The 25,379-nt window shown below is 43.8% G+C and overlaps 2 protein-coding genes across 6 annotated transcripts in view; one reads left to right on the top strand and one right to left on the bottom strand.

The window, feature by feature from the left end:
• Positions 1-25,379, top strand: part of DPYSL3 (dihydropyrimidinase like 3) — a 114,851-nt gene that overhangs the window by 49,044 nt on the left and 40,428 nt on the right. The window lies entirely within an intron of this gene.
• LOC138931544 (small ribosomal subunit protein bS18m) lies at positions 13,504-14,010 on the bottom strand. The gene has a single exon (XM_070292427.1). The coding sequence runs from the start codon at positions 13,990-13,992 to the stop codon at positions 13,561-13,563; it is 432 nt and encodes a 143-aa protein (XP_070148528.1). The 5' UTR covers positions 13,993-14,010; the 3' UTR covers positions 13,504-13,560.

Below are 25,379 nucleotides of genomic sequence, written 5' to 3'. Positions count from 1 at the left end.
TACTCTTGCATGTCCAAAGAAGAGTATGGTTATGTACATACTACCAGAGGCTAACTAGATATAGGTAAAAACATAAAAATACCGACATAGGTCTATATATTCACAGAAAATATGATTAAAGATCTAAGTATAACATATATCCCCTGCTGTCAAGTCTAGTCCAAATTTTAAATGGTTAGATTGTGGAATTTGACTTAATTTCCTATCCTCTATATCCCTTTCTGTGCAGACTGCCCCACCCAGTAGCTAAAATGTCACTGTAATCTGAGACCGATGGGGGCAGTCTTTCTTGCCAAGCACCTCTGCTTCTACAGGCACCACCCTCTGCCACAATTTGGGGGACATATGAAGGTTTTGTTTGCTTGTTTTCTGTTTTTCCTTCCTTCTTGCTGCCCCCCTGAGAGGAAAGCATTGCTACTACCCTGTGTTTATTGGTTTCCTGGAAGGGGTTATTTCTCTGTCGCTGGTATAATTGGCTGGGGCTTTCCCTGGGAGTAGCTCCAGCCCCAGATCTCATTGTTCTTCTCAGGTCACCCTCCTGCGTGACCTGCATGTACTTATCCCAACACTAGCCCTTGCTTCTAAATGTCAGAGACAGCAGTTTGGGTGGTCCCGCCAGTCAGAGCAGGGACCTGGTATTGTCATCCACCTCCGTCTCTGTCTCACACAGTTCCTGGCATACAGATGCCTAATGGAATCGGTTAAATCAATACATGAATTAAAAATTGCTCCTACCAAGAACAGCTCATACCTACTGAGTGTTTCTTTGGTTTCAGATATCGCACCTTACATACATTGTTTCATTTAATCCCTCAAATCAACACTGTCTGAGAGGTACTATCGTTATCTCTGTTTTATAGATTTTTTTTTTCTCTGTCCAGGATCAGAGATATAACAAGTATTCTGGGCAGGACTCAAACCTCCACACCTGACTGAAATCGAAGTGTCTCACTGCCACACTGGTCTTGGTGGCTCCACCCCGACCATCATTCTGAGAAGGTGACAATGGGGCAAATGGTTTAGATCCTATAACATGGTCTCTCTTATTTTTTACATTGAATAATGTAAACTTGAGAGATGGTAGCTGACCGTCTCGACTCTGCAGGTGGAAAGTTTGCTAGTTACACTCTGTTTTCTTCTGAGAGAGGCTGCAACTTGAAGCTGGCAACAGGAGTGGGTGGAGATCTAATGCTTAAGTTCCAGTGCTTTCCAGGTATTCTCTTATCGGAGTCTCTGCAAAAACCCACTTTACGGTTAAGCAGATTGAGACCTAGAGAGAGGAAGTCAGTTATCCAGAGTCACACACAGAGGATAGGAGGCAATGCTGAAAATCAAACACAGGTCTCATCTGACCTCACAGCCTCAACTGTCTGCCTCGCAGAGGCACCTCAGTGGGGATTTTGAAAGGTGTGGATTAAAAGCTCCAGAATTTCCTCTAGGAGACAAATCACCAAGAAGTGCCTTTTTGCAAATACTAACTGGATTTCCGTAACAACAGCCTTGCAGCTAATGCATTTCTGCTGCATTGGAGATTGGTGTGTATGTGTGTGATGTTTGAGAATTGCTGGAAGGCACATACTCTGTCTGGAGAATGACCTGGAAGGTTTGGCGTCTAGGGTGTGTAGTCAGGGCCCCGTGATCTCATTTGAAAGGTATCACTGTGAGTGTCATGGGAATTTTTCATTTGGGACGGGAAGTGAAGGAGCTGTGTGAGCTGGAGGAATACCTAGATCTTTGCAGCGTTTGAGCTGGGGGCCTTAGGCTAGACTACAACCCGGGGAAGGGGCCAGTGAAACACCATCCCTGGATTTGTTTCTGCCTTTTGCTTCACGAAGTGTCACTTTGGATTGGGAGCAAATATTAGCAGATGCAGGACAAGAATTTGGGAGACCAAAAGAAGAGATGTCATCCAAAACCAGCTTGATCCGTGTAAGGTGTATTTGAAGGGAAGTTCCAGAGAAAAGACAGGAAAAATATCAAAGATTTAGAAATGGGAAGCATCTTAAATATCTGATCATGAAAAGCCCTGCCTGGGTTGTTCATGTGTTACTCTATTTTTTGGACAGGTTTGTGGGGACTCGCAGCCAGGATATTCTTCTTGCTCAAACACTAGTGAAATGCCTCAGGTGGATAAAGAGAGCTCTGACTATGAGTAGCTATGACTGAGCCAGCTGGGCACTTGGGGGAATTCTGGAGAAATAGCTTTTCTGAGAGGATTCAAGGCTGTGTAGTTGAATTTACAAATAAAAATCCTCCCTTCTTATCTCACTGGGCTCTTGAAAGGCTCAGATGAAGGAGTGATGACTGTGGACAATGGTCTCTGAACCCCAGCTGTATTCAAGCTGGGAAACATTTATTTTAAAGTCTTAACTGCTTTGGAATCGGGAAATTAATAAAGGAGATTGACAAAGGTCTAGCTTATTAAGAGACTAATCTAGGAATCAATGTTTCAATAAAAGTGTTCAAAAACAAATGAAAATCAGCACAATGTTTTAAACAAAGTGTGTTTTCTGGTTTAGTTATGTTATGGTGTTTCTCAGAATTATGCTTACCTTTCATTTCTGACAAGCTACTCAAGGCTATTAGACTGCCTTTGGACTTTGATACAGAGATTCTCTGTTAACCTAAAGAAAGGGCATTTTCCTTATTTAGGATGAACTATATTGCTTTCGTCCCAATCAGCTTCTAGCCTACACTGACATAGGTTATGGATACCCTTTCTAACAATTTCTTCACAACTCCTGGTTGAATGGTTTTTTCTCTGTCCTATCTCCTTAATTAAGGAAAAAATAGTAAAGTTGAGATAGAACTGAAAAAGTCTTCATGTCCTAAAGGGCTCTCTCTTCTTTACCCATTGACATATTTCCTAGAACTGTTTGTCTGCTTATTATATTTGAAAAAAATCACAAAATGCTTACAACAGTAGGAATGTCTCCCTAGGAGGTAAATGTGCCTCTCTTTGTTTAAATCACTGCTTGTAATCATAAACGAAGTGGAAATGTAAATATGCCATCCCCTCTAGGACAGATGATGATCGAAGGACTGGCCTCTCCCTGGTCACTCCCTCTTCAAGTCAGTGCTGTTTACCTGTTCTCCCATTTTCTGTAGCTAGAGGGAAATAAATGACAATGAGTCTGGACAACCCAGAGAAAGAGGTTCCTCTGTTTTCACTCTTCTACTGTGAAATCCCCCTTTCATCAAATTCAATATGTGTCTATTTCACATATACTCATTGTGAAATAGACGATGATGCATATGTAATACACCAAAAGATAGTTTGGTAGAATAGGATGAGCCCTTCAACTTGGCCTCTTCCTTGGCCCTAGTCTGTACGTGGAGTCTAGTACAAAAGCTACTTCTCTGGGGGAACGTTTCTCCTGTTAACTAGATTATAGGGGACTTTGTGCTTGGGCTAAGCCCAGTGGAGCTATTATATATTTATCATTACCATTTATTGAGAGCCTTAGCACAAGTGACGTGGATTATCTCATTTGACTCACAACAGCGCCTATAGCTCCAGTGTTAACCATCATTCTGTGTTCTGGATAGAGGCTCTGAGAGACTAAGTAACTGGACCAAAGTCACACAGCCACAAAAGCAAGATTCTGGGATTGATCCCTCCAGGGTTGAGTCCGTTCACAGGCAGGAAAGCAGTAATTCCGTATTCACAGAGGACTGTCCCCACCTGCTTGCCACCAGCTAGCCACACCTGTTAGCTCACTAATGGGGGCCAGAGTTCACAGAGTGGAAGGGGTGGGGATGGTCAGGCCAAGACCTCTCATATCACCTTTGGAACAACTGACTCCAGGTCCCCCTAGTAGTGATTCGTGCATTGCTCTGCCCGCTGTCTGAGTTAGCTTCTGGCTTTCCCCCAGGAGCATGTGTGAGTGTAGGGTGGAATCTATCTTGCGTAAGTACAGATCTGGGCCCAAGGTTCCTTCTCACTGTCTGTCCCTGTCCTCTTCCCAGAAATAGAAGGAGCCAGGCTCCCTGTTCTCCTTCAGCAGGGCCGGGAACATAGTACACGCCCAGCACTCTAAGCCAGATGGGGAGCTCTGCTTAGGAATGGTCCGGGAACGTAGGGGACATCTGGAATTCAAGGGCACAGTTCCCTTGGCTAGGTTAGCCCTTTTTTTCTGTGGAAGGGCTGGGAAGTGAGCTTTCAAAGATAAAATGAGATTTGATTTTGTAAGAGAGGGGTTCCTCTGATGGGTAGAGCGGAGGAACCCTTTTGTTTGGTGACACAGGAAAAGGCAGGAAGCCCCTAATGAAGTGTCAGCACGTTGTGGTTCAGGCTGCCCTTACCTCTGACTTCTCTGTGACTCTGGGAAAACCTTATTATCCCTCCCAGACTCTGCGTCAGTCAGATGAGGGCATCGAACTAGATGGTCCTTGAGTCCCTGCCAGTGCAGATGACCCTGTGAGCCTTTATTTTGTCTTCTGTTTTCTCCTGAGATTATGGTCAGCCATCTATGCTGTGTTTTAAATTGGAAGAGAGGAGTTCTGATCCCTCCCCAGAAGGGAAGAGAGAGCAGTGAGAAAGTAAATGAGGGCAGTAGTCGTTGGCTTAAATTTAGTGGGAGCAGCCAACATCTGTGCTGGACAGAAGGGTCTTTGGTTGCTTTTTCTCCTTAAAACCTTAGCCTGTTTCTCATTCAGAGAGTGAACTTGGTTAATAGACTGTGTGCAAGAGAGCAATGGAATGATGATGACTGATAGGTCCTTTCCTTAGCAGAGCTTTAGTACTCATTCCAATGAGTATTATTAAAATGATACCATGATTCATTTGCTGGCATGTACGGTGTCTCTTCTGGATAAGGCTGCCATTGATAAGGGTACAAAGGCGCCAGTTGCCCCCAAACTAGACTGGTCAGATAAACGAGCAAACCAGCAGGGAACAGCTCCCAGTCTATAGATGCTCTGCGAGCTCTCTTCACTTGCTCCCGCCAGTATCTGAAATGCGGTGGCTCCCGTCCAATGGAAATAGCCTCCCACCCAAAGGCCAAATAGTGTCCTGGATGTGCCTTCAGGTAGGGGTGGGTTTTAGTTTCTTTGTCACTGAATTTCTATCACTTTTCCTTTGGCTGGCACATTTTAAGCCCTCTGTAAACATTTATTGAATGAGTGGGTACATTTATTTAACATTTACTTTGCAGGAATAATGTCAAGTGAGCAGATGATCAGAACGTGTGTACATTTGTGGTTCTACGTCATCTTCTCTTTCACTGACAACTTTGTAGAATATTAACTTTTATTTATCTATTGGCTGCATTGACAGGTGGGATCTTTGTTGCAGCATTAGAGATCTTTTTTGTTGCAATGCACGGGCTTCTCTCTAGTTGTGATTTGTGGGCTTAGTTGCCCTGAGGCATGTAGGATCTTAATTCCGTAACCAGGGGTTGAATCTGCAACCCTTGCATTGGAAGGTGGATTCTTAACCACTGGACCACCAGGGATGTCACTTTTCACTTCCTTATATTTCTGTTATTAGCTTTTATTATAAAATTCATTTTTGGTTTGAGGGGTGGGGACAATTAAAACACATTTTTCCGAGCTTATCTCTGGCTGTAAGTCATACAATCGATAGTCTCAATGATCTAAGTGTAATTATAATCATTAGATCCTTTAAAGGGGAGCATCTATAAGGGAAGGTAGAAGGGGAGAATTAAAGTATCTTCATATAATCTAAAATGCTGCATTTGAAGTACCATGTGTATGAAGATGTGTCATATATAGTTAATCAGGTATGATAATACCTTTTCCTTTTTTGAATGAATATTTTGCCGACGATCATCTCTTTGCTTAGCAATGTGATGCTTGTCACAGGAGCATCTGAAAATAATAAGAATTAGCATTTATTTATCCTGTATTACGGCTTCCCTGGTGGCTCAGCGGTAAAGACTCTGCCTCTTATGCAGGTGCCTCGGGTTGGATCCCTGGGTTGGGAAGATCTGGAGAATGAAAAGGCAACCCGCAACCCACTCCAGTATTCTTGCCTGGGGAATGTCCATGGGGTAGCAAGAACTGGACATAACTTAGCGAGTAAACTAACATCACCACATTCTCTATTAAGTGCTTTTTATTTTTGATCTCATGCAGTCGTCAAAACCACGCAGTTAGGTAGATGGCTTTCCAACTAGGTCTTCCCATTTTATTGGGAGGAAACTTTGAGAGATCAGGCAATTGGCCTAAGATCACAGAAGCCTTTCAGTGGTGGAACCAAAATTCATACTGACTCAGAACCACATTCTTGACCCCATTCTACAGCACTGCCTTAAATTCTGCCTTCTTCTATCCTCTTGTACCTACGGGGTCATGACACATCTGTCCAAATTGGAGTTTGTTACCGAAGGCGTGGTTAAGTCCTTCTTCACACCTCTTTCCTGAGGGGCAGGTTATGAGAGATCGGAAGCATAGTCAGTTGGTCCCCTTCTCTGCATGGGTTTGGACTCCGGAACGGAGCCCTGTCTGGTTCCGTAAGCTCCCCCGCCTTCCCCTCAGAGCAGCCTCGCTTCCAGGCTTGTTAGGAGGAGCTCCTCATGGTTGTGTTTAAACTCAGCCAGCTTTCCAGGGAGGTGCCCGCACTCTAGGCTGTTGTGCATTGAATTAGCAAAGGATACCCATGAGGGGGCTCCTCTTCAGGTGGACTTGAACGCCTCCTTCTCATTCTGTGTCCCATGCTGTGGCCCCCCTCCCCAGCTTCTTTAATAAATCTTCAGCAAGATTCCGCCAAAGTGTTGACTTAATGGGGCTCTGTAAAACTCAGAGAATCAGAAGATCCTAAGAGAATGTTTCAGTCTAGTCTCCCCTTACAGATGAGGAAACTGAAACCCAAGACTCAGTTTGAGACTGAATTAGAGCTTTTTATACTCTCTGGTTTACAGTAGGACACCAAAATTTACAAAATGAGTAGTTTTTTCCCCCCAGTTGTGACCAAAAAAACCATGATGTTTGTAGAAAAATTTACCAAAAAAAAAAAAATGAGGACAATAAAAATAAGTGAAATGATAAAGTTTGAGCATACCCATTTAAAGTGTTTTCTTCATACTGTGTATACTGTTTATTAAAATAGCACAGCATCTTATTCATCCTATTTTATGTCCTGCTTTTCATTCTACAGTGTATTATGACATGATATCTTTCCATGTTTTAAACATTCTTCCATGCCATAATTTTATTCTTTTTTTAAAATCGAAGCATAGTTGTGCTGTAACGTTGTGTTAATTTCTGCTGTACAGCAAAGTGATTCAGTTATACATAGATGTAGGCATGTATATATATCTCTTTTTAATATTCTTTTCCATTGTAGTTTATCACTGGTTACTGAATATAGTTTCCTGTGCTGTACAGTAGGACCTTGTTGTTAATCCATCCTATATATAGTAGTTTGCATCTGCTAATTCCGAACTCCTAATCTCTCCTTCCCTCCACGTCTCCTCCCCCTCCGCCTTCTCAACCACAAGTTTGTTCTCTATGTCTGTGAGTCTGTTACTGTTTGTAAATAGGATCATTTGTGTCATATTTTAGATTCCACATATAAGCAAATGGTATTTGTCTTTCTCTTTCTGACTTACTCAATATAATAATCCCTAAATCCATCCATGTTGCTGCAGATGGCATAATTTCTTTCTTTTTATGGTTGAGTAATATTTCATCATATATATGCACCTCACCTTCTATATCCATTCATCTGTCAGTGGACATTTAGGTTGTTTATGTGTCTTGGTTACTGTGATTAGTGCTGCTATGAACATTGGGGGTGCATGTATCTTCTTGAATTACAGTTTTGTCCAAATATATGCCTGAGAATGGGATTGCTGTATCACATGGCAACTCTGTTTTTACATAATTTCAAATATCTACATATTGTTCCCAGTGCTTCAGTCAATTCTGTTTTGTTTGAATTTTCGATTGTTTCCGAGATCTTGTATTCAACAGCAAAAAAATGAAATGGTGGGTGTGTTTTCAGTTGCTGTTTTTTAGCTGGAGTTAAAAGTTACCCCCATGCTAAGCTGAGTACCTTGCCCGCAGCTGCTCAGCTTGTGTTAGATTCTGATTTGAGTCCCAGCATCTTTGATGTTAGTCTTATATTCTTGTCATCACTCTACCTGATCCAGCAGTTTTGCCATTTTCAGGGGGAAAACTCTACTGTCCCTCTCTATTTTCTCCTGCTCTCCCCATGAGCACGTGTTTGTCCCTTCACCACCACCCGTGCTTACCTCCCTGTCCAGCTGAGGCTGCTGACGGCTGTAGAGATACACCGTGTCTCAGGACCAAAAGCTACGCAGCTGGAGAGGAAGTATGCCTGTTCGCCTTTCCCCTTCTCCTTAATGGCTTAACCTATAAGCTTGGAAGCTGGTTTTAATTCTACGTTTTCTGTGTATATGTATGTTTGTTTTCAAAAAATTTTCCCCCTTAATTCTTTCAAGGAGAACTTTATTAGAAATTATACTCTCTTTCCCCCCCAAGCCAATCTGTGTCCCATATCTTGATGCGATTACTTTGTTTGGGGAGATTGATAAATTCAGAGTGGAGTTTCTGGTTTATCCAACCAAGTTGGTTTAAATTATGGCCTTAGAAAGGGCTTGAAACAACCTAAAACATTTTAGAACAGTTGAATGTAATCCTCTTCTGCTTCTAGAAAAATCCATCCTTATTCCACAAAGAAGGTATGTTTTTGTTTTGTTGTGGTGTCATTCCAGGTATTTCATTGCATGCTCTATCTCAGATTCTTTGCTGTGAGAAATCAACTTAGCTTTGCTTGGTTAAGGCCAGGAAGAGAAATAAGAGATGCATTATTCCAACCCTCTTATTTTAACAATTAAGAAAATGTGGACCAAAGAGGGAAGATAACTTGCCAGAGATCATGCAGAGAAATAGTTTTTGAAAACATGAGGCAAAGGACTCTTTTCCTTTGCTCTGGTTCAGTGCTTTTTCTCACAGTTTTTTTTCAGGGGTAAAATGTGAAGGGTGTGTTATGAGCAGATTTGTATCCACTGGAAATTCATGTGTCAGAGTTCTCACCCCCTGCTGCTGCTGCTGCTGCTCCTGCTAAGTCGCTTCAGTCGTGTCCGACTCTGTGCGACCCCATAGACGGCAGCCCACCAGGCTCCCCTGAGCCTGGGATTCTCCAAGCAAGAACACTGGAGTGGGTTGCCATTTCCTTCTCCATAGTACCTCAAAATGTGACTGTGTTTGGAGATAGGGTCTTTAAAAGAATAATTAAGTGAAATGAATTCGTCAGAGTGGGCTCTGATCTGGTGTGATGGGTGTCTTACAAGAACAGGTTAGGACATGGACACCCAGAGAAGGACACAGGGAGGAGAAACTGGGCAAGCCAAGGAGGGTGGCCTCAGAAGGAACTAACCCTGCTGACACCTTGACCTTGGACTTGTAGCCTGCAGAACTGTGAGAAAATAAATGCGTGTTGTTTAAGACAACCAGTCTGTGGCACTTTGTTGTGGCAGCAGCAAACTAATATGGAGGGAAGTTAAGAACAATGACAATTAAAATTCAAAATTTCAGATTTGTAAAGCTCTTAGTGAACAGGAAAGGGAAACCCAGGTAATTAGTTTTTTAAGGAAATAATGCCATGCCAAAGCCCATACTAACTTGATTTTCAATCATATTACTAGCTCTACCTTATAGATGAGGAAACTGAGGCTCAGACATTTAACTTATCTAAGTGAAAGTGAAGTCGCTCAGTCATGTCCAACTCTTTGCGACCCTGTGGACTGTAGCCCACCAGGCTTCTCTGTCCATGGGATTCTCCAGGCAAGAATACTGGGGTGGGTTGCCATTTCCTTCTCCAGGGGATCTTCCTGACCCAGGGATCGAACCCAGGTCTCCTGCATTGCAGGCAGATGCTTTAACCTCTGAGCCACCAGGGAAGCCTTAACTTATCTAAAGGTATGTATTTATTGACTAAGTGGCAAAGGTTTGTCCAAATTCATCTCCTCTCCTGATTTTAAAACCTTCATCCATTATATTGAAGTTGACCTGAGCTATTTAGTAACCATTGTTAGGAAGTTGCTTAAAGATAGGAAGGGGAAAATTTCAGTCACCTGGAATCTACTTGATCGATTGATCAGGAAATATTTGGCCATTGATTTTAGGATAAAAATGGAGATCAGGGAAATTTTAAGATAACATATTTGAGTATCACTGCACTCTTCCCAGTGGGTTCACATGTCAAAATGAAAACCACATTCTCCACGTAATGAAAAATTCATGTTCACAGTGATGGACCCTAGGCCCTAAAGAAATCTGACCCATCAGAAAAGAATCAGTTACCCACGCTGGGTCACATTTGCTAAGGCACGAAACTGGACCCATACATACATCTGTAACATGAGGGGGCATGGAAACAGTCTATGCCAGAGTTTTGCCACTGCATACTTTACTTTTGTTTTATTTTTTATTCTTTACTTGCTTATTTTGGTATTTCACTTAGGGTCCTAGCTCCCTAGCCAGGAATCAAACCTGCATCCCCTGCAGTGGAACTGTGGAGTCTTAACCACTGGTCCACCAGGTCTTATTGCTGAAAAAAGACCTGATAAATGTGTAATCAACCAAAAAAATCAAATGAACTTGAGCTGCTGGTAAAATCACTTGTTAGGATATGGGAAATAGAAGGTGCTTTAACTGTTGAATGTTGACAACTCTCTTGCAGCAGTGTCATCCCTGTTTTAAGGTAGTGTGGTCTATCATTCTTAAACATACGGGTTAAACTTATTTTCATGTCCCCCTGGCAACTCAGATAGGTTAAGAATCTGCCTGCAATTTGAGAGGCCTGGGTTCGATCCCTGATCGAGAAGATCTCCTGGAGAAGGGAATGGCAACCCACTCCAGTATTCTTGCCAAGTGAATCCTATGGACAGAGGAGCCTGGCGGGCTACAGTCCATGGGGTCGCAAAAAGTTGGACATGACTGAGCGACTAACACTTTCAAACCTACTTGGACTTAATCAGTAAGAAGATACAAGCAAGTTGAGAGGTGGCTGGGCTTTGCTTACAGCAGGTCCTGGGGATAAGGCCCAGCCCAGCTATATACCTGCTGTGTAACTTATTGGGCTCTATCTTTCGAAGAGACTCTTGATCCAGCCACTTTTCCCCATTTTTTCATCCCTGCCACCACCACCTTGCTAGAGCTTCCATCACCTTACTGCAGGAACCCACCACTGGTCTTAGTGCCCCACGTTGCTAGCCATCAGGTCGTTTCTTCATGCATGAGTGGAGTGATTCTTTAAATTGTAAATCAGATCAAGTCACTCTCCAGGTCAAAAATTTGTTTCAGAGACTTCCCTGGTGGTCCAGTGGTTAAGAATTTGACTTCCAGTGCAGGGGACATGGGTTCGATTCCTGGTCAGGGAATTAAGATCCCCTGTGCCTCAGGGCAGCTAACCCCACCCCACGTAATGCAGTGAAGACCCAACATAACCAAAACAAACTGTTGCGCTTGGAATAGCACCCAGACGATGGCGCTCAAGGTTACACGCGTACTGGCCCCTGCTGTCTCCACTGCCTCTGGGGTCTTGGCATCAGCCATCTTCCCCTCTGTCTCTCTCTCTCTCACCCTCACCTAACATGTGCAGCTCAGAGCTCCTGAACTCTTTGCACCCTTGGAGAGGGGAGCAGTCTTTTCTAGGAGTCTTTATATGTGAAGCTCAGTTCCGCAGACAGCTTCTTAGATGTGCCTTTTCTTGAAAACCTAGTCAGAAGCAGTCCCAGACCATTCCAAGCCTCCACCATCCCCACCACCTTCTTTCTAAATGTCACTTATCACTGTTGAAATTACACTACTTGGTTAGTAGCTGACTTAATCTTTGCTGTTTCAACTGCTGCAGTTGTAATGTCAGGGAGTTAATTTTGGTCACTTGTGTGTCCCTAGTACTGTGAATGGGAGGCATTTACAAACATTACATGAAGGAATGAATGGATAAATAAATGAATGAATGAAAAGGCACACTGTTCCTTTACCTTAAACTCGTGTGCTTTTCCTCAGTAAGCAGTCTGGGGAGGACAGGTGTCCAGGAAACAGGGTTCTCAGAAGACAACTATGTCTGTGAATCTGCTTCTGTTTTTATATAGATGCATTTGTATTATTTTTTAGGTTCTATAAGTGATATCATCTAATATTTATCTTTCTCTGACTTATTTCACTAAGCATAATATTTTCTAGGTCCATCCGTGTTGCTCCAAATGACAATATTTCATTCCTTTAAGGCTGACTAATATTCCATTGAATAAATGTACCACATCTTAAAAAAAAACCTTTTATTTGTGTATAGTTGCACGTTATATTGTGTTGTTTTCTGCTGTGTAGCAAAGTGAATCACTTATGCTGCATGCCCAAAACTAACTCAATATTTTGAATCAATTATACTTCAATTAAAGAATTAAAAATTTAAGAAAAAGACCGCTAAACTATCTGTCTCATGGTCTAATCTCAAGTATATGAAGTGATCAATGAAAGATGAAAAGACTTGGGATAATGGACACAAGTCCTAACATAGATGAAAACCTGCTGCTTCTGAGATGACTTGTAAAGATTCACAAAAGTTATAACTTATGCTACTTTTTAGACACAATTTAATACATGTCACAATGTACCTCTTACTCTAGTATGCAGAAGATACCTGCAACTGTAAAGTTCAGCAGCCCAGGCACTTTTGGAAACATTCCTGAGCAGAGACATGTCATAGAAGAATGGACTAGTGTGGAACTATTCCAAAGAAGGCTGTTCTCTGGTGTTAGAATCACAGAATGTGAGCTAGTGACCACTGGGAAGAGAAGCTTGTAACTCATGGCTTCACAGGTAGGGATGAAGTTGGTGGCCCCCCAGGCACAGAGAATCAGTTCTGGTAATGTCAGCATGGCATTTCCAAATAGAAAGCAGTCTTGAGTATATTCTAGGAGGTTCCTTTTGGGTAAGCCTTGGATCTACCTTGAAGGTGAAGAATCCTTTTTTTATAGTATTAACTGCCTACTCATCTCATTTTTGAGTTCTGGTCATTTTGAAGTGGTGCCTCAAGTGGTGCCTGTGTATTTATTTCAAAGTTTCATTTCATTCAAGGTCTGCCTGATCTCTTGAAGTCTTTGTTTTCAGGAGTGTCTGCAGTTTTCTCTGTCAATAGAACTTGGAGAAGTTTGGGGCTTCAAAAATAGTCAAAGAGTCAGAAATAGTGCTTAACCTCCTATTGATCAAATGAAAGCAGAGCTGTGGGTTTGCAGGTTCCTAGGCAGTCAGAAGGCCCGACCCAGAGAGTCAGTCATCACCATTGTCATCTTCTTGTGTCAAGAAAGAGCCAGGAAAAAAGAGAAAGTGCCTCATCCCCCTGGTTTCCCACACTTCTAAGGAAGTGTGTTTGGGTTCTGATAGGAAGGTAGTTAAGACATATATGTTAACTAAAAAGAGGTGGAAAGTCAGGCTACTTTTCAAAGATAGAGACAAAAGTGGGTAGTCATCCAGCTGAGAGACATTGACCTGAGATCTGAGTTCATCTTTTATTTATTTTTTTTTTATTGCAAAATACGTTTATTGATGATAACTTTATATAATTTACTCCCTATATTTGATGTTACAAACTTTAGGGTCTTTGAGATAGGCAGGATCCTTATAGGTAACTGGCATAAACCCCAATATTTGAGCTCTCTTAATTGCTTTTGTGATTTCTTTTTGTTTCTTCCCACAAAGACCTGTTATGTGCCTTCCATAAATGCATCCAGTAAATGGAGAAATAAACTGGGATAAAAGCTGTACATTCTTATAATCTACACGTTTTTCACACAAGATACATTTTTTCAGAGGCTCCTTATAAGGATTTTCCATTGGAATAGGCAGGTCCTCACTGCTGGTTACCTGTTTATATTGTGAACAACTTCTCCACAGCACTGCACGAGTCCCGGGATTGGTGAGGCAGACAAAAGCCGTTGGGAAACGCGTAAACTTTCTCTTCCCTAGCCCACCGAAAAGAGCTACCACGGCAGCCATAGTTCCTTGCTCCTCCCTTTCCTCCTGAGTTCATCTTTTAAAGAAACATGCATTTCTTGAGCACCTACTATGCACTGGGATTTGGGCTAGACTTCTGACCTTAGTCCTTTGGGACAGATATCATTCCCCTCATTTTACAGCCAGGGCTGTGACTCCAAAGCTCTTCTCATTTTCATCGTTCCATTGAGCTGCCCTGGCACTGACTCACCACCTGGACTTCACGACAGAGCAAACTGGGAGCATCTCAGCACCTCCCTCCCACACTCTCTCTCCAAGGGCCCTTTCCACGGCAGCGTGGTGTGAGCTACAACGCGGTAGCTGTACATTCTTGACACATCCGCCTTGGGCCAGTTTTACAAAGCTGCAGAAGCCAGTGGTTGTGTGCTTGCAACCCAATCACCAGGCAGCCCCCGCCAGTTTTAGAAGTACAGGGTCAGACCTGGAGGAGAATCCCCGTAGCCTCCACAAATAGATGGGGAACAATTGCCTGTCATTTGCAGGTGCTGCTCACACATTCCAAGACCCAAGCATGATTGCTCCTCTTGGAATTGCATTTTGGCTGGCTTTCAGCTTTACTGAAAGAGGTGTTTGTTTCTGAGAAGCAATAGGGTGGGGATTCACTAGGCTTCCCTGTCAGTCCAAAGACCCAGTCAAAGCCGGCTGCCAGATGCCCGTGATCAAAGTGGAGAGAGAACTGCTCTAAAAGAGGGAAATGGGTCCCATTCAGCGGACAGCAGCCCCGAGAGGCTAAGTGCTTTGCTCAGCGTCGCAGAGCTGGGGCCGGAATCCAGGTCCTGACTCCCATTTCAGGAGCTGGACTGCCCTTCATTCCCATTCAGTTCGTATAGCCATCTCAGTGTGGAGTTAACTCGATTCCAGCCATCAGCTTCTGACCAGTCTCTTAAATCTCAGGTCCCTTTTCCTTCCTATTTGGTGTGTGACTGACAGCGCCTCAAAATTATTCTTCATGTTCTTGCACCCCAACTTCATGACTCTCCTTTCAGCTCTCCATTTTTATTAATTGGTTCTTTCTGACAAACTTGCCTTGACGTGTCCTTCACCTTTGGCACATCACTTCCTATTTGTTTATCTGTCTGTCTATCAAAATGTAGTTAATTTACAATGTTGTGTTAGTTGTAGGTATCAGTAAAGTGATTCAGACACACCCGCGTAAACACACACACACACACACATATATTATTTTTCAGATTATTTTCCATTATAGTTTATTACAAGATATTGAGTATAGTTCCCTGTGCTGTCCATTAAGACCTTGTTGTTTATCTCTTGTATATATAGTAGTTGTATCTGCTAATCCCAAACTCCCATCTGTCCCCCACCCCTTTCTCCTTTCGTAGCAATGAGCTTGTCCTCTACGTCTGTGAGTCTGTGTCTGTTTTGTAAATAAGTTCATTTATGTCATTTTTTTAGATTCCACATATGAGTGATATCATATGGTGTTCGTCTTTCTCTGCCTTTACTTCAGTTAGTATGACAGTCTCTAGGTCCATCCATGATGTTGCAAATGGCATTATTTCATTCTTTTTGATAGCTGAATGTTGTTCCGTTGTATATATACGTACCACATCTTTATCCATTCATCTGTCAGTGGGCATTTAGGTTGCTTCCTGACTGCTGTAAATAGTGATGCATCACTTTCTATTACCCTTCCTTGCGAAGCAGATCCCAGCTTTTCTCCGAAGTGTACCATATGTGTTCTGAACGATGCTCTTCCTATCACCTGGAGCACAGCAAACTCCCTGTTCTCTTTTCTTTTGTATAATTTTCTGTATTAAATCACTTTTGAAAGTTATAAAATGACATACGTATTGTGCAACTAGTGAAATAATGTATAAATAGAGGAAAAAGAGGGAAAAAACGTTTCTCTACCTCCGCCCTTTGACTCCCTGTCTCTTGATTCCTAATGTCGAAGATTTGATGTGCATCCCTCCAGACCTTTCTGCTGCTCACATAGAAACGTAATAAACATATTTACATGTAGTATATTTGTTGGCTTTTGCAAGAACAGTATCGTATTTCACACATTGAAATGTACTTATGTTAGGTATTGCTTCAGTTCAGGATTAAATTTAACCTGTTTAAAAGTATCTGCGTCATAATCCACAGTGTGACTGTGTTCAGTTTATTAAATCATGTCCCATGGTTGGCTATTCAGGGGCTGGACTGGATGTTTTCTGTCTGCCTCTCCAGCTGCCTCTCCCAGATTTTCTGTCTTGCTCCATGCCCTGGACCTGTCTGGGCTGCACCAGTAGGTCCTTTGCCCTTGGGCTCCGGGTTGGATTTAGTTCACGTGGTGCCACTCGGTGTTGAGGGAGGGTGGACAGTGAAGTCAGGGTATTTCGCCCTGACTCCGTGCTGCTGGGTTACTGTGGAGTGGCGGTGTGCCCCTGCTGCAGGTCACATCTCCAGGCAGCGCCCTCTCCGTATATCTGACCCCACTTTGACTTCGGTGATCACTCCTCTGGCCTCATTGGGCCTGGGGATGGTGTGACTCCCTGCAGTTGGTGGGCCCTGGGGGCTGCCCATCCATTTAATCTCCCTAAAGCCTGCCCATGCTTTGTTAAATAATCCCTTTGTTAAACGCTCTTTAATAATCCACTCTGAGTCTTCCATCTCTGTCCTGGCATCCTGAGCAATAAAGATCTTCCTTTTTTTCCCCCTTGTCATTTGCTATTACTTTCTAACTAGTTCCTTCCTTTATCTCCGGCATGTTCATTCTGTCAGATTTTCTTTCAAACTCTGGGGCTGTATTTCACTCATTTTCTCAAACTCCTTCTTGAGCTCCCCAGGACCCATGGGATAAAGGTGAAACCCAGAGCCGGTCGTTGTTTGCATCACCCTGATACGAAGTATCAAGGACGCCACCCATTTCTACAGTTTCCTCCCTGAAATGCGTTTCTTGCATTGATATATTTGGTGCTCACAGTGACTGGTTCTGTGACACCAGACCCTGCGCCATTCCTCCCCCGCCCCAGGATGCCGTGTGTTCAACTCAGTGGGGAGAAGAGCAGATAATTCATTTCACGGAGGAGTAAGTGAACAAAATGTACATAAAGCTTGTAAGAGTTTCTGGCATGTTGGAACTTTTCAGTAAATGCTGGTTACAAATTACACTTCACCCGCTCTGATCAGAATTGCCCTTCCGCACATCTAATGTAGCATCTTCACACCCAGTGGTCACACAAGTGTACATTTCAGGAATGAATTATTAACACTGCTTATCCCTAGAATCAAGGCCTGGTTGAAATTTCAGGCCCTCCTTCCTGATGAACGAGGCATTTGGCTCTCGCACAGGCTGTTGGCCGAGGGGACACAGTCTGCTGTTTGAACGTAGCTGGACCCCGGTTTTCTAGTCTCAATATGGATATGGAGCTTTCCTCCATAGCTCGTGGATTTGAGGCCTCAAAGAACAATGCCACACAAATGAAACAAACAGGAAAAAACCCAAATAGCAAACAAAACACAAAACTCTCATATAAATCCAGACCAAACTTGGCCAGGAATTGTCTCTAAACTATTGACTTTTTGTCAATCTCTGTCCTGAGCGATGCAATGTGTTTCTCAGGTGCTTTATATCTAATAGTAGTAGCAACCTTACATTTGTACTGCAATTTAGATTTGCCTTTAATTGGACATGTCCATAATCAGAGCAATAAAATACAGGTGGTAGCACAATAGAGATATTAGTAGAAATATTTTTAATGCCTGCCACTCATGGAGCCTTTTCTATAAGTGCCCAACACTACATCATCATATTTAATTCTCACAGTAGCCCTGGGAGGTAGGCAGTTACCTGTATTTTACAAATATACAAATGGACCTTTCACTCATCCGGAGACGCTGAGGCCCAGAGATGGATCCATTGAGTCACTTGCCTAAAATCACACAGTGAGTCAGTAGCAGAGATGCCAACAACAGCTTTGGCTTCCAGACTCCCTTGGTCACTGCTGCAGTTCTGGATGGCTCTGAGAACTGCGATTAGGGCTGGTTTCCATCCAGACGGCAGGCTTTCCGTTTTCCTCTTCCCTAAGCCCAGCTGAGGATGGACCACGTTTTTCTCTTGTGCCCAGACTTGGCACATCCTATTTTCTGATGAGGCACGCTTCTCCTCGCTTCAGATTTACTCTACCCTGCCCCTCTCCCTCCTCCCTAACCTTTTGACCCAGTGAGCCTCCATAATCCCCAGTACCCTCCTCCCTCTGCTCTGCTGCCCAGTGTCTGGGACATCCCTGTGACTCTGCTTTGGGCACTGCTCTTACTTCTGACAAACCAACCCATGGTGACCCATGTAGCTCCTTGTTTCAAGAGCAGGGATGGTGGTCCTGCAGTTATATCACGTCGTTTTAGGTGATTCTGAAAGAGGGCATTCAATAACATTGAACCACATAGAGAGAAATTTTGTCTCCTTTCTAATTCTTTTCCCAACCTTCTGAGCAGATGAAGGGAAAAGTCTTCAGGTAGAGCTGATTTATCTTGAACACCCTCCCTGCCACCCCAACTCTGGGTAATCTACCTTTTAACAGGGGTCACAGATCTGAAGCTCATCCTTCAAAATCCTTTGAGGACGGCAGAATGTAGCCAAAATTTCATGAGGTTTTTATTGTGTTCATTCCTAGGTTTACTATTTTTGGTGAGTGATACTAGCTTAGAATTTATGGGAGTGAGACAGTGTTTACTTTTAAAATACATTTATTTCAGGATAATATTAAGTAAATAACAGTACAGTTTGTACCAGGATCTGTCCAGTGTCTTGAAAATACACAGTGGGAACTGAGGTTTGGGCTTCACAAGCCCTGCTGACCTTCCTGCTTGAGAGTAGGATGACTTTGTGGCTCCTTCTGTTCATCGCTGGGTCATCCCTCCCCTTGTCGTCCTCTGGTTCCTGGCCAGGTTTTCCACTCGTGCTTATCCGTGTCTGGGACCCTGTTCAAGATTGGGAGAGCGTTATCGGGGGCTGGGATTAAGATGCCATCCACAGTTCATTCTGCCACTCCAGTCTGACCCAGGCAGCCCCATCACTTGTCTGGCCCTTTGATAACCATGTCTTCAAAATGGTGAACATGGACTTGTAGGGGGAGTAATGCTCACAGCTGGCTTTGATGTTCTGGTTCAGAAGACGGGCCGCCACCCTGCCCTGGTTAATCCTGCCCTTGGCCACTGCTTCCTCCACCTTATGGGTGGCCCTCCAGGGCCAAATCGAGCTCTTTAAAGAAAGTGAAAGCAGTGCTTGCTGTTCGTTATGCATTGTGTGTACTGGGCTATGTCCTGAAGGGGATGCCCCCTCTTAGCTTCCATGGTGCACACTTGGTCATAAGTATATTTGGGTGATGAGAGAAAGGAGGTATTTCTTTTTCTTTTCTTTTCTTTTTTTTTTTTTGCAATGCCATGTGGCATGTGGGATCTTGGTTCCCTGACCTGGGATTGAACCCATGTCCCCTGCTCTGGAATCGCAGAGTCTTAACCACTGGACCACCAGTGATGTCCTGGAGGAATGTTCTTGAGATTCACCTGTAGCAGTTCAGAGTTTTGGAAGAGCCAGCCCTGTATAACTGCCCCCAGCTTCAGTAAAGACTCAGCCAAGAGGCTGCATTGCCCTCCAGGAAGTCTTCTTTTCTCCCTGGCCTCACTCTGTCTCTCTGTCTCCATGGCATGTTGGTCACTGAGGGGCCTGGAAACTGATCCATGCATTGGGCACGGAGAGCGAGTTTGGGGGCAGGTTTCAGACCCCGCCACCCACTCTGCATTCTTGAAGGAGGAGGGCATGAAGATTGTTATCTGCTCACGGAGCCTTATTTCCAAATGAAGAATGACCTGGAGGGGCCGTGGGAACCTGCCCTTTGCGGGTGGGTGTAAACAGAGACGTTTTGGCTGACCTTGGCTGCTGGTGGCAGGAGCTGAGAACAGTTGCTGGGGGTTGGCTGCGGACTGGCGTCTCTGAATTCCCTTTATGGAAAGGCCTGTTAGATTTTGATGAACAGAGTGTTGGTTCAGTTCTTCTAGAGTGTTTATGAGCAGGGCACTGTATGGCAGCCATTATGATTGGAAGAAAGAATAACCATGATAGCAACTCCCATGTACTAAGATCCATACCTTGCCAAGCAGAGACTCACCATCATCCTAACCAGCACCCTCAGAGAAAGTGGTCATTGTCTCCCATTTCACAGATGAGGTAACTGAAGCCTAGAGAGGTGAAGTCATGCATCCAAACACAGGTAGTGTTTCTTTGAGAAGTCAAACTCCTCACCCAAGGTTGCATATTCAACAGCAGAGGTGGGTTGAGAAGGCTGCTCTCCTGGGAGCCTTGTCAGTACCTTTTTCTGAATCCCACAGTGAGCCAACCAGGACTGTCTTAGAAAGCCTTCACTCTGTCTTCTTTAAATGATGCTGCTTTAGGAAAGAAAAGCAACAAGATTTCATCTGTGTAGTCTATCCATCCTGTTTATTCTTAAGAGTGGGAGTGTTTTTAGGGAGTCAAATCTAATTATCCAGATGGGATTTTATTTTAAATAACCACCTGTGCCTTCATCTGGACTTAAAAGGATCTTGAGTCCCCACTGAGGGTCGGAGTCTATGCTTTGTGATTTGAACACAGGTAATAAAAGATTTGACTGTAGAAGATTCCATCTCCAGTTTATATCCTCTCTTTTTTTCTCTCCTTCCTCTGACTAGAGTTTTTATTCTGAGCTGCTGGAATGTCTGCAGAGTAGAGAACAGATGTGTCCTAAGTACTGTTCCGGGGCTGACTTTATTGCCTGGGAAGAAATCCATGGAGGGCTCTGGTTTCTCTGGGAAACATATTCATATTAGCTCAGATGGAGGTGGTAATTTAAGTCCTTCAAGTTGAATACTAGGTGAGGAATACTGAAATGGGAGCCAGCATCCCCAGCCAGCTTGAGTTCAAGATTCTGTCCTTGCATTCTCTAGTCTAGTTGGAATCATGGCCATTGTTAACAGCATTTGCTTGTGGGTTTTCTTTCTCCTCCCTTCCCTCTCTTTCTCCCCCTTCCTCCCTCTGCACCTCTGTCTTTCTCTCTCCCTTCCTTCTTCTTTTTTCTCTCTGTCTCTCTTCTCTCCCTTTTTCCTCACAAACTCTTAATTTTTTATAGTTGATTTTTCTAATCATAAAAAGTTGGACTTTAGCAAATGTCAAGGGCCTCTGCTATCCTGGATAGTAAATCAGGTGTCTCTGTAAAATGCATTAATTGGGAGATTGGGATTGACATATATGCACTAGTGATACTGTGTATAATATAGATGATGGCTTCCCTGGTAGCTCAGCTGGTAAAGAATCTGCCTGCAATGCAGGAGCCCACAGTTCAATTCCTGGGTTGAGAAGTTCCCCTGGAGAAGGGATAGGCTAACCCATTCCAATATTCTTGGGCTTCTCTGGTGGTTTAGACAGTAAAGAATCCGCCTGCAGTGCAGGAGACCTGGGTTCGATCCCGGGTTGGGAAGATCCCCCAGAGAACGGCATGGCAACCCACTCCAGTATTCTTGCCCGGAGAATCCCAGGGACAGAGGAGCCTGGTGGGCTACAGTCCATGGGGTTGCAAAGAGTCGGACATGACTGAGCAACTAAGCACAGTACATAATAAAAGTAACTAATGAGAACCTACTATATAGCACAGGGAACTCTACACAATGCTCTGTGGTAACCGGAATGGAATAAAATCCAAAAAAGAGAGGATGTATGTATATGTATGGCTGATTTACTTTGCTATATAGCAGAAACTAATACAATATTGTAAAGCAACTATACACCGAAATTTAAAAAAACACACACACACACACAAACACATTTAGGCCATAAGGAACAGGTCTGATGCGCTGATTTTATAAGGAGTGGCTTACAAGTGATTTGATTCCTGAAGTTTCCTATCACAAAGAAAGCGTTCCTGCACGGAACCTGTCACATTCAGTATCAGAGAGGACAGGCCTGTCAGAAAGAGCCACTTGGCATAAGGTTTACAGATTGATTATTGGTGCAGTAGCCTCAGGTGGAAAGCAGTCAGGAGCCAAGAGATGGAAGACCTGGATTTGCTTCCAACTGCAACTAATCAACTCTGTCACTTGGAGAAAGTCATCTATCTCTCTGTGTAGATCTTCCATTTAGAAAATGGGAACAATAGTCCCTCCCCCATAAGTTTCTTAATTCAAAGCATTTTATTAAAATTTAAAGTACTGTGAATAATGAGTAGAATAAACGGAACTAGTATTTGCAGGTATTTACTACGTGTTAGCATGTTAGATATTTTATTTATACTTGTACACACACACACTTTCCCCCCTTCATACCATTTATTGCATGCTGGCAGCCACCCTGTGAGGTGAGCCTGGTGTTATTAATATTACCACTGTGAGCTAATACAGCTGGGGTGCTGAGAGGTTAAGTGCTAACTCAAGATCACAAACCTGATTAGGTAGTCAGCCTGATTCTCCCAGTACTGGGAGAACCCCATGGAGCTCAAGCTTGGCAGCTGGCACACCTGGAACCTGGCTGGGCTATAAGGGTGGGCTGCATTGAGTCCTGGTGGCCGTGCAGCACCTGAGGCAGCCACAGCGTTTGGTGCTTCAGTCTCTAATTAGCTTCATCTTGGGTTCCAAACACCCTCCGGGTTATTCCCACGTGCTCAAGAAGGGCCATCATTCCTTATAGGTGTTAATGCATGAGAAACATTGGTTTGCTCCCGCCTGCCAATGCAGGAGACATAAGAGATGCAGGTTCGATCCCTAAGTCAGGAAGATCCCCTGGAGAAGGGTTTGGCAACCCACTCCAGTATTCTTGTCTGGAGAATCCCATGGACAGAGGAGCCTGGTGGGCTACAGTTCTAGGGTCACAACGAGTCAGACACAACTGAAGTGACTTAGCGCACATGCACGCATGCATTAACCACTTTATTAAAAGTTTGGGGGACAAGCTGAGGACCCCAGGAACAGCATTTGCTTGAGCACTGTGAGTTGTGGTTTTGATACTTCTGCTCTCCATGATAAAAAACAAATAATAATACTATATAAATAAAGCAGGGGTTTTATTATCCCCATATCTGAAACCTGTGCAAGGTCCCCACTTCATTTTGTGCTCATTTAGATTTTTGATGATTAGGTCAAAATTATTTCAGTAGCATTTGAACAGTTTTGAATGATGCCATCTCAGTGATGTTAATTCCACTTGGGTCACCTCTCCCTATCCCCTCTGATGTACAAGGTGCTTGGGATAGCTTTTGCCCCCTTTTGAGATTTGATGCTTACTGAAAAAAGTGATGATCCCCAGTGGCTCAGGACTGGATGTCCCCAGGCAGGAGAGGATGGTCATATTTCATGGCAGGGCTTAGTTTAGGCAGTAACTGGCTCCTTTCCCCCAACCAGCTTATTTCAGCTCTTTGCTAGAAAGATAAAGAATATCAGAAAAGCACTGAGCTGTGAGAGGGAACTCTTAAAGTTACCAAGATTATTGTTAGTGTGCAACTCCTGCTGGAGAAGCTTCTGTCACCTTCACAGACGCATAAACTGTGTCTGCGGTGTGACTTGGTACTGGGCTGGCTGATGGCTGCCTAAGAGCCATTTATAGAGCTTATCAAATACAGATTTGTTGACCTAGAGCAGGACCTGGAAATCTATATTTTTCTAATGTGCACCCTCGTTTGGGAAGCACAGTCGTAGGAGTGCCTCATATAATTTTGCAATTACTGTTAAAACAGTAGATTACAATAGCCTTCAATTAAAATGTTTTTCCTTAAAAGCCCAATATTCTGACCATTTCACATAATTTTCTGACTCAGACGGCCTTTCTATTCTTCTGATATAATACACCCTCCTATGTCCCACCCTTCATCCATTTATTTGACCAGCGTTTAACAGCTGTCTAAGATGGGTCCCAGCTGTCTAAGATAGGGTCACAAAGAGTCAGACACGACTTAGTGAGTGAACAACAAGAGATGGGCCCCAGGAAATGAGCTAAAAAGATCAAAAGACACATAGTTCTAAGCCCACAGGAGCTTGTGGCGTAGCCAGGAGACCATTAAACAGTAAACCAATTCTTGTGGAATAATATCATTGTTTCAGCTGCAGTGGGAACACCTAAAATTTGCTAGAAAGTCAGGTATTACATCCTGGGGAAAAAACCCTTTGAGACTTAACAGAAGAGAGGATGGTTGCCAATGGCAGGTGAACATGGGAGATGGCAGAGAGAACTGCTTTGCAAAGGCTTAGTGGCCAGAGAGCCCTCAGTGGCAAGAACTGCACACGCTTTGATTTGCCGCCGTATATGCAGAGCTAGTGGTAAAGAATCCGCCTGCCAACTCGGGGGACACCAGAGATGAGGGTATGATCCCTGGGTCAGGAAGATCCCCTGGAGGAGGGCATGGCAACCCACTCCAGTATTCTTGCCTAGAGAATCCCGGAGCCTGGTGGGCTACAATCCATGGGGCCGCAAAGAGTTGGACACGACTGAGCGACTAACACGCACACACACATTGATAAAACACGTGATAGAAACGAGGGTGGACGTACTGACAGAGGGCAGCTCATGAGGGGCTTGGAGACTGTGTGGTGGGAGTTTGTATTTGACCTCATTAGTTCATTTTCTTTGCCACATGTGTAAGTTTTTTCTCAACATCTCATTGATGTGTATCTTTAAAAAAAGTCCTTCTCGCAACAGTACAGCATGATGAAATTGCTTCTTCTCACGCAATACCTTGGAAGCAGGAGAGACTCAGCAATAATTGGCTACATCCCCAGTGGAGCCCTAGCTTCAGTTCTCATCTTCTGGCCCTGCTCATAGTCTTTGATTTCGGAAGCCAGAAGTCAGCCTGTTTGTGGGGTGTCCTCCATAAAGCCTAGATCCCTTTTGAAAGCCCTGTCTCACCAGTGTCATCTCCTGTCCTCATCAGGTCCGTCCTTGATCCCTGAGTTCCCTTCACACTGATCTATTTCAGGTTTTCAAAGGAATACAACTTTTCTCCCACCGCAGGGCCTTTGCACACACGGTTCCCTGTCTGCAGTTCTCCTCCATTCCTAGCCTCTGTTTTAAAACGCCCTGTGCCGTGCTGTGCTGAGTCATTTCAGTTGTGTCCGACTCTGTGTGACCCTATGGACTGTGACCAGCCAGGCTCCTCTATCCATGGGATTCCCCAAGAATACTGGAGTGGGTTGCCATTTACTTCTCCAGGGAATCTTCCCCACCCAGGGATCCAACTGGTGTTTCTTAGGTCTAACCTGCAGTGGCAAGTGGGTTCTTTACCACTGGTACCACTTGGGAAGCCCAAAAAATGGGGACAGGGGTGACAGCAAAGGTGGTCAAAAAAAAAAGCCCCATTCCCCTTTATTTGTGATACTTGACACAATTTTACATTGTTTTACTTATTCTG

This window comes from Ovis canadensis, chromosome 5 (assembly GCF_042477335.2).
Source record: "Ovis canadensis isolate MfBH-ARS-UI-01 breed Bighorn chromosome 5, ARS-UI_OviCan_v2, whole genome shotgun sequence".
Taxonomy (NCBI): Eukaryota; Metazoa; Chordata; class Mammalia; order Artiodactyla; family Bovidae; genus Ovis; species Ovis canadensis.
This window is presented reverse-complemented; position numbering and strand designations above follow the sequence as displayed.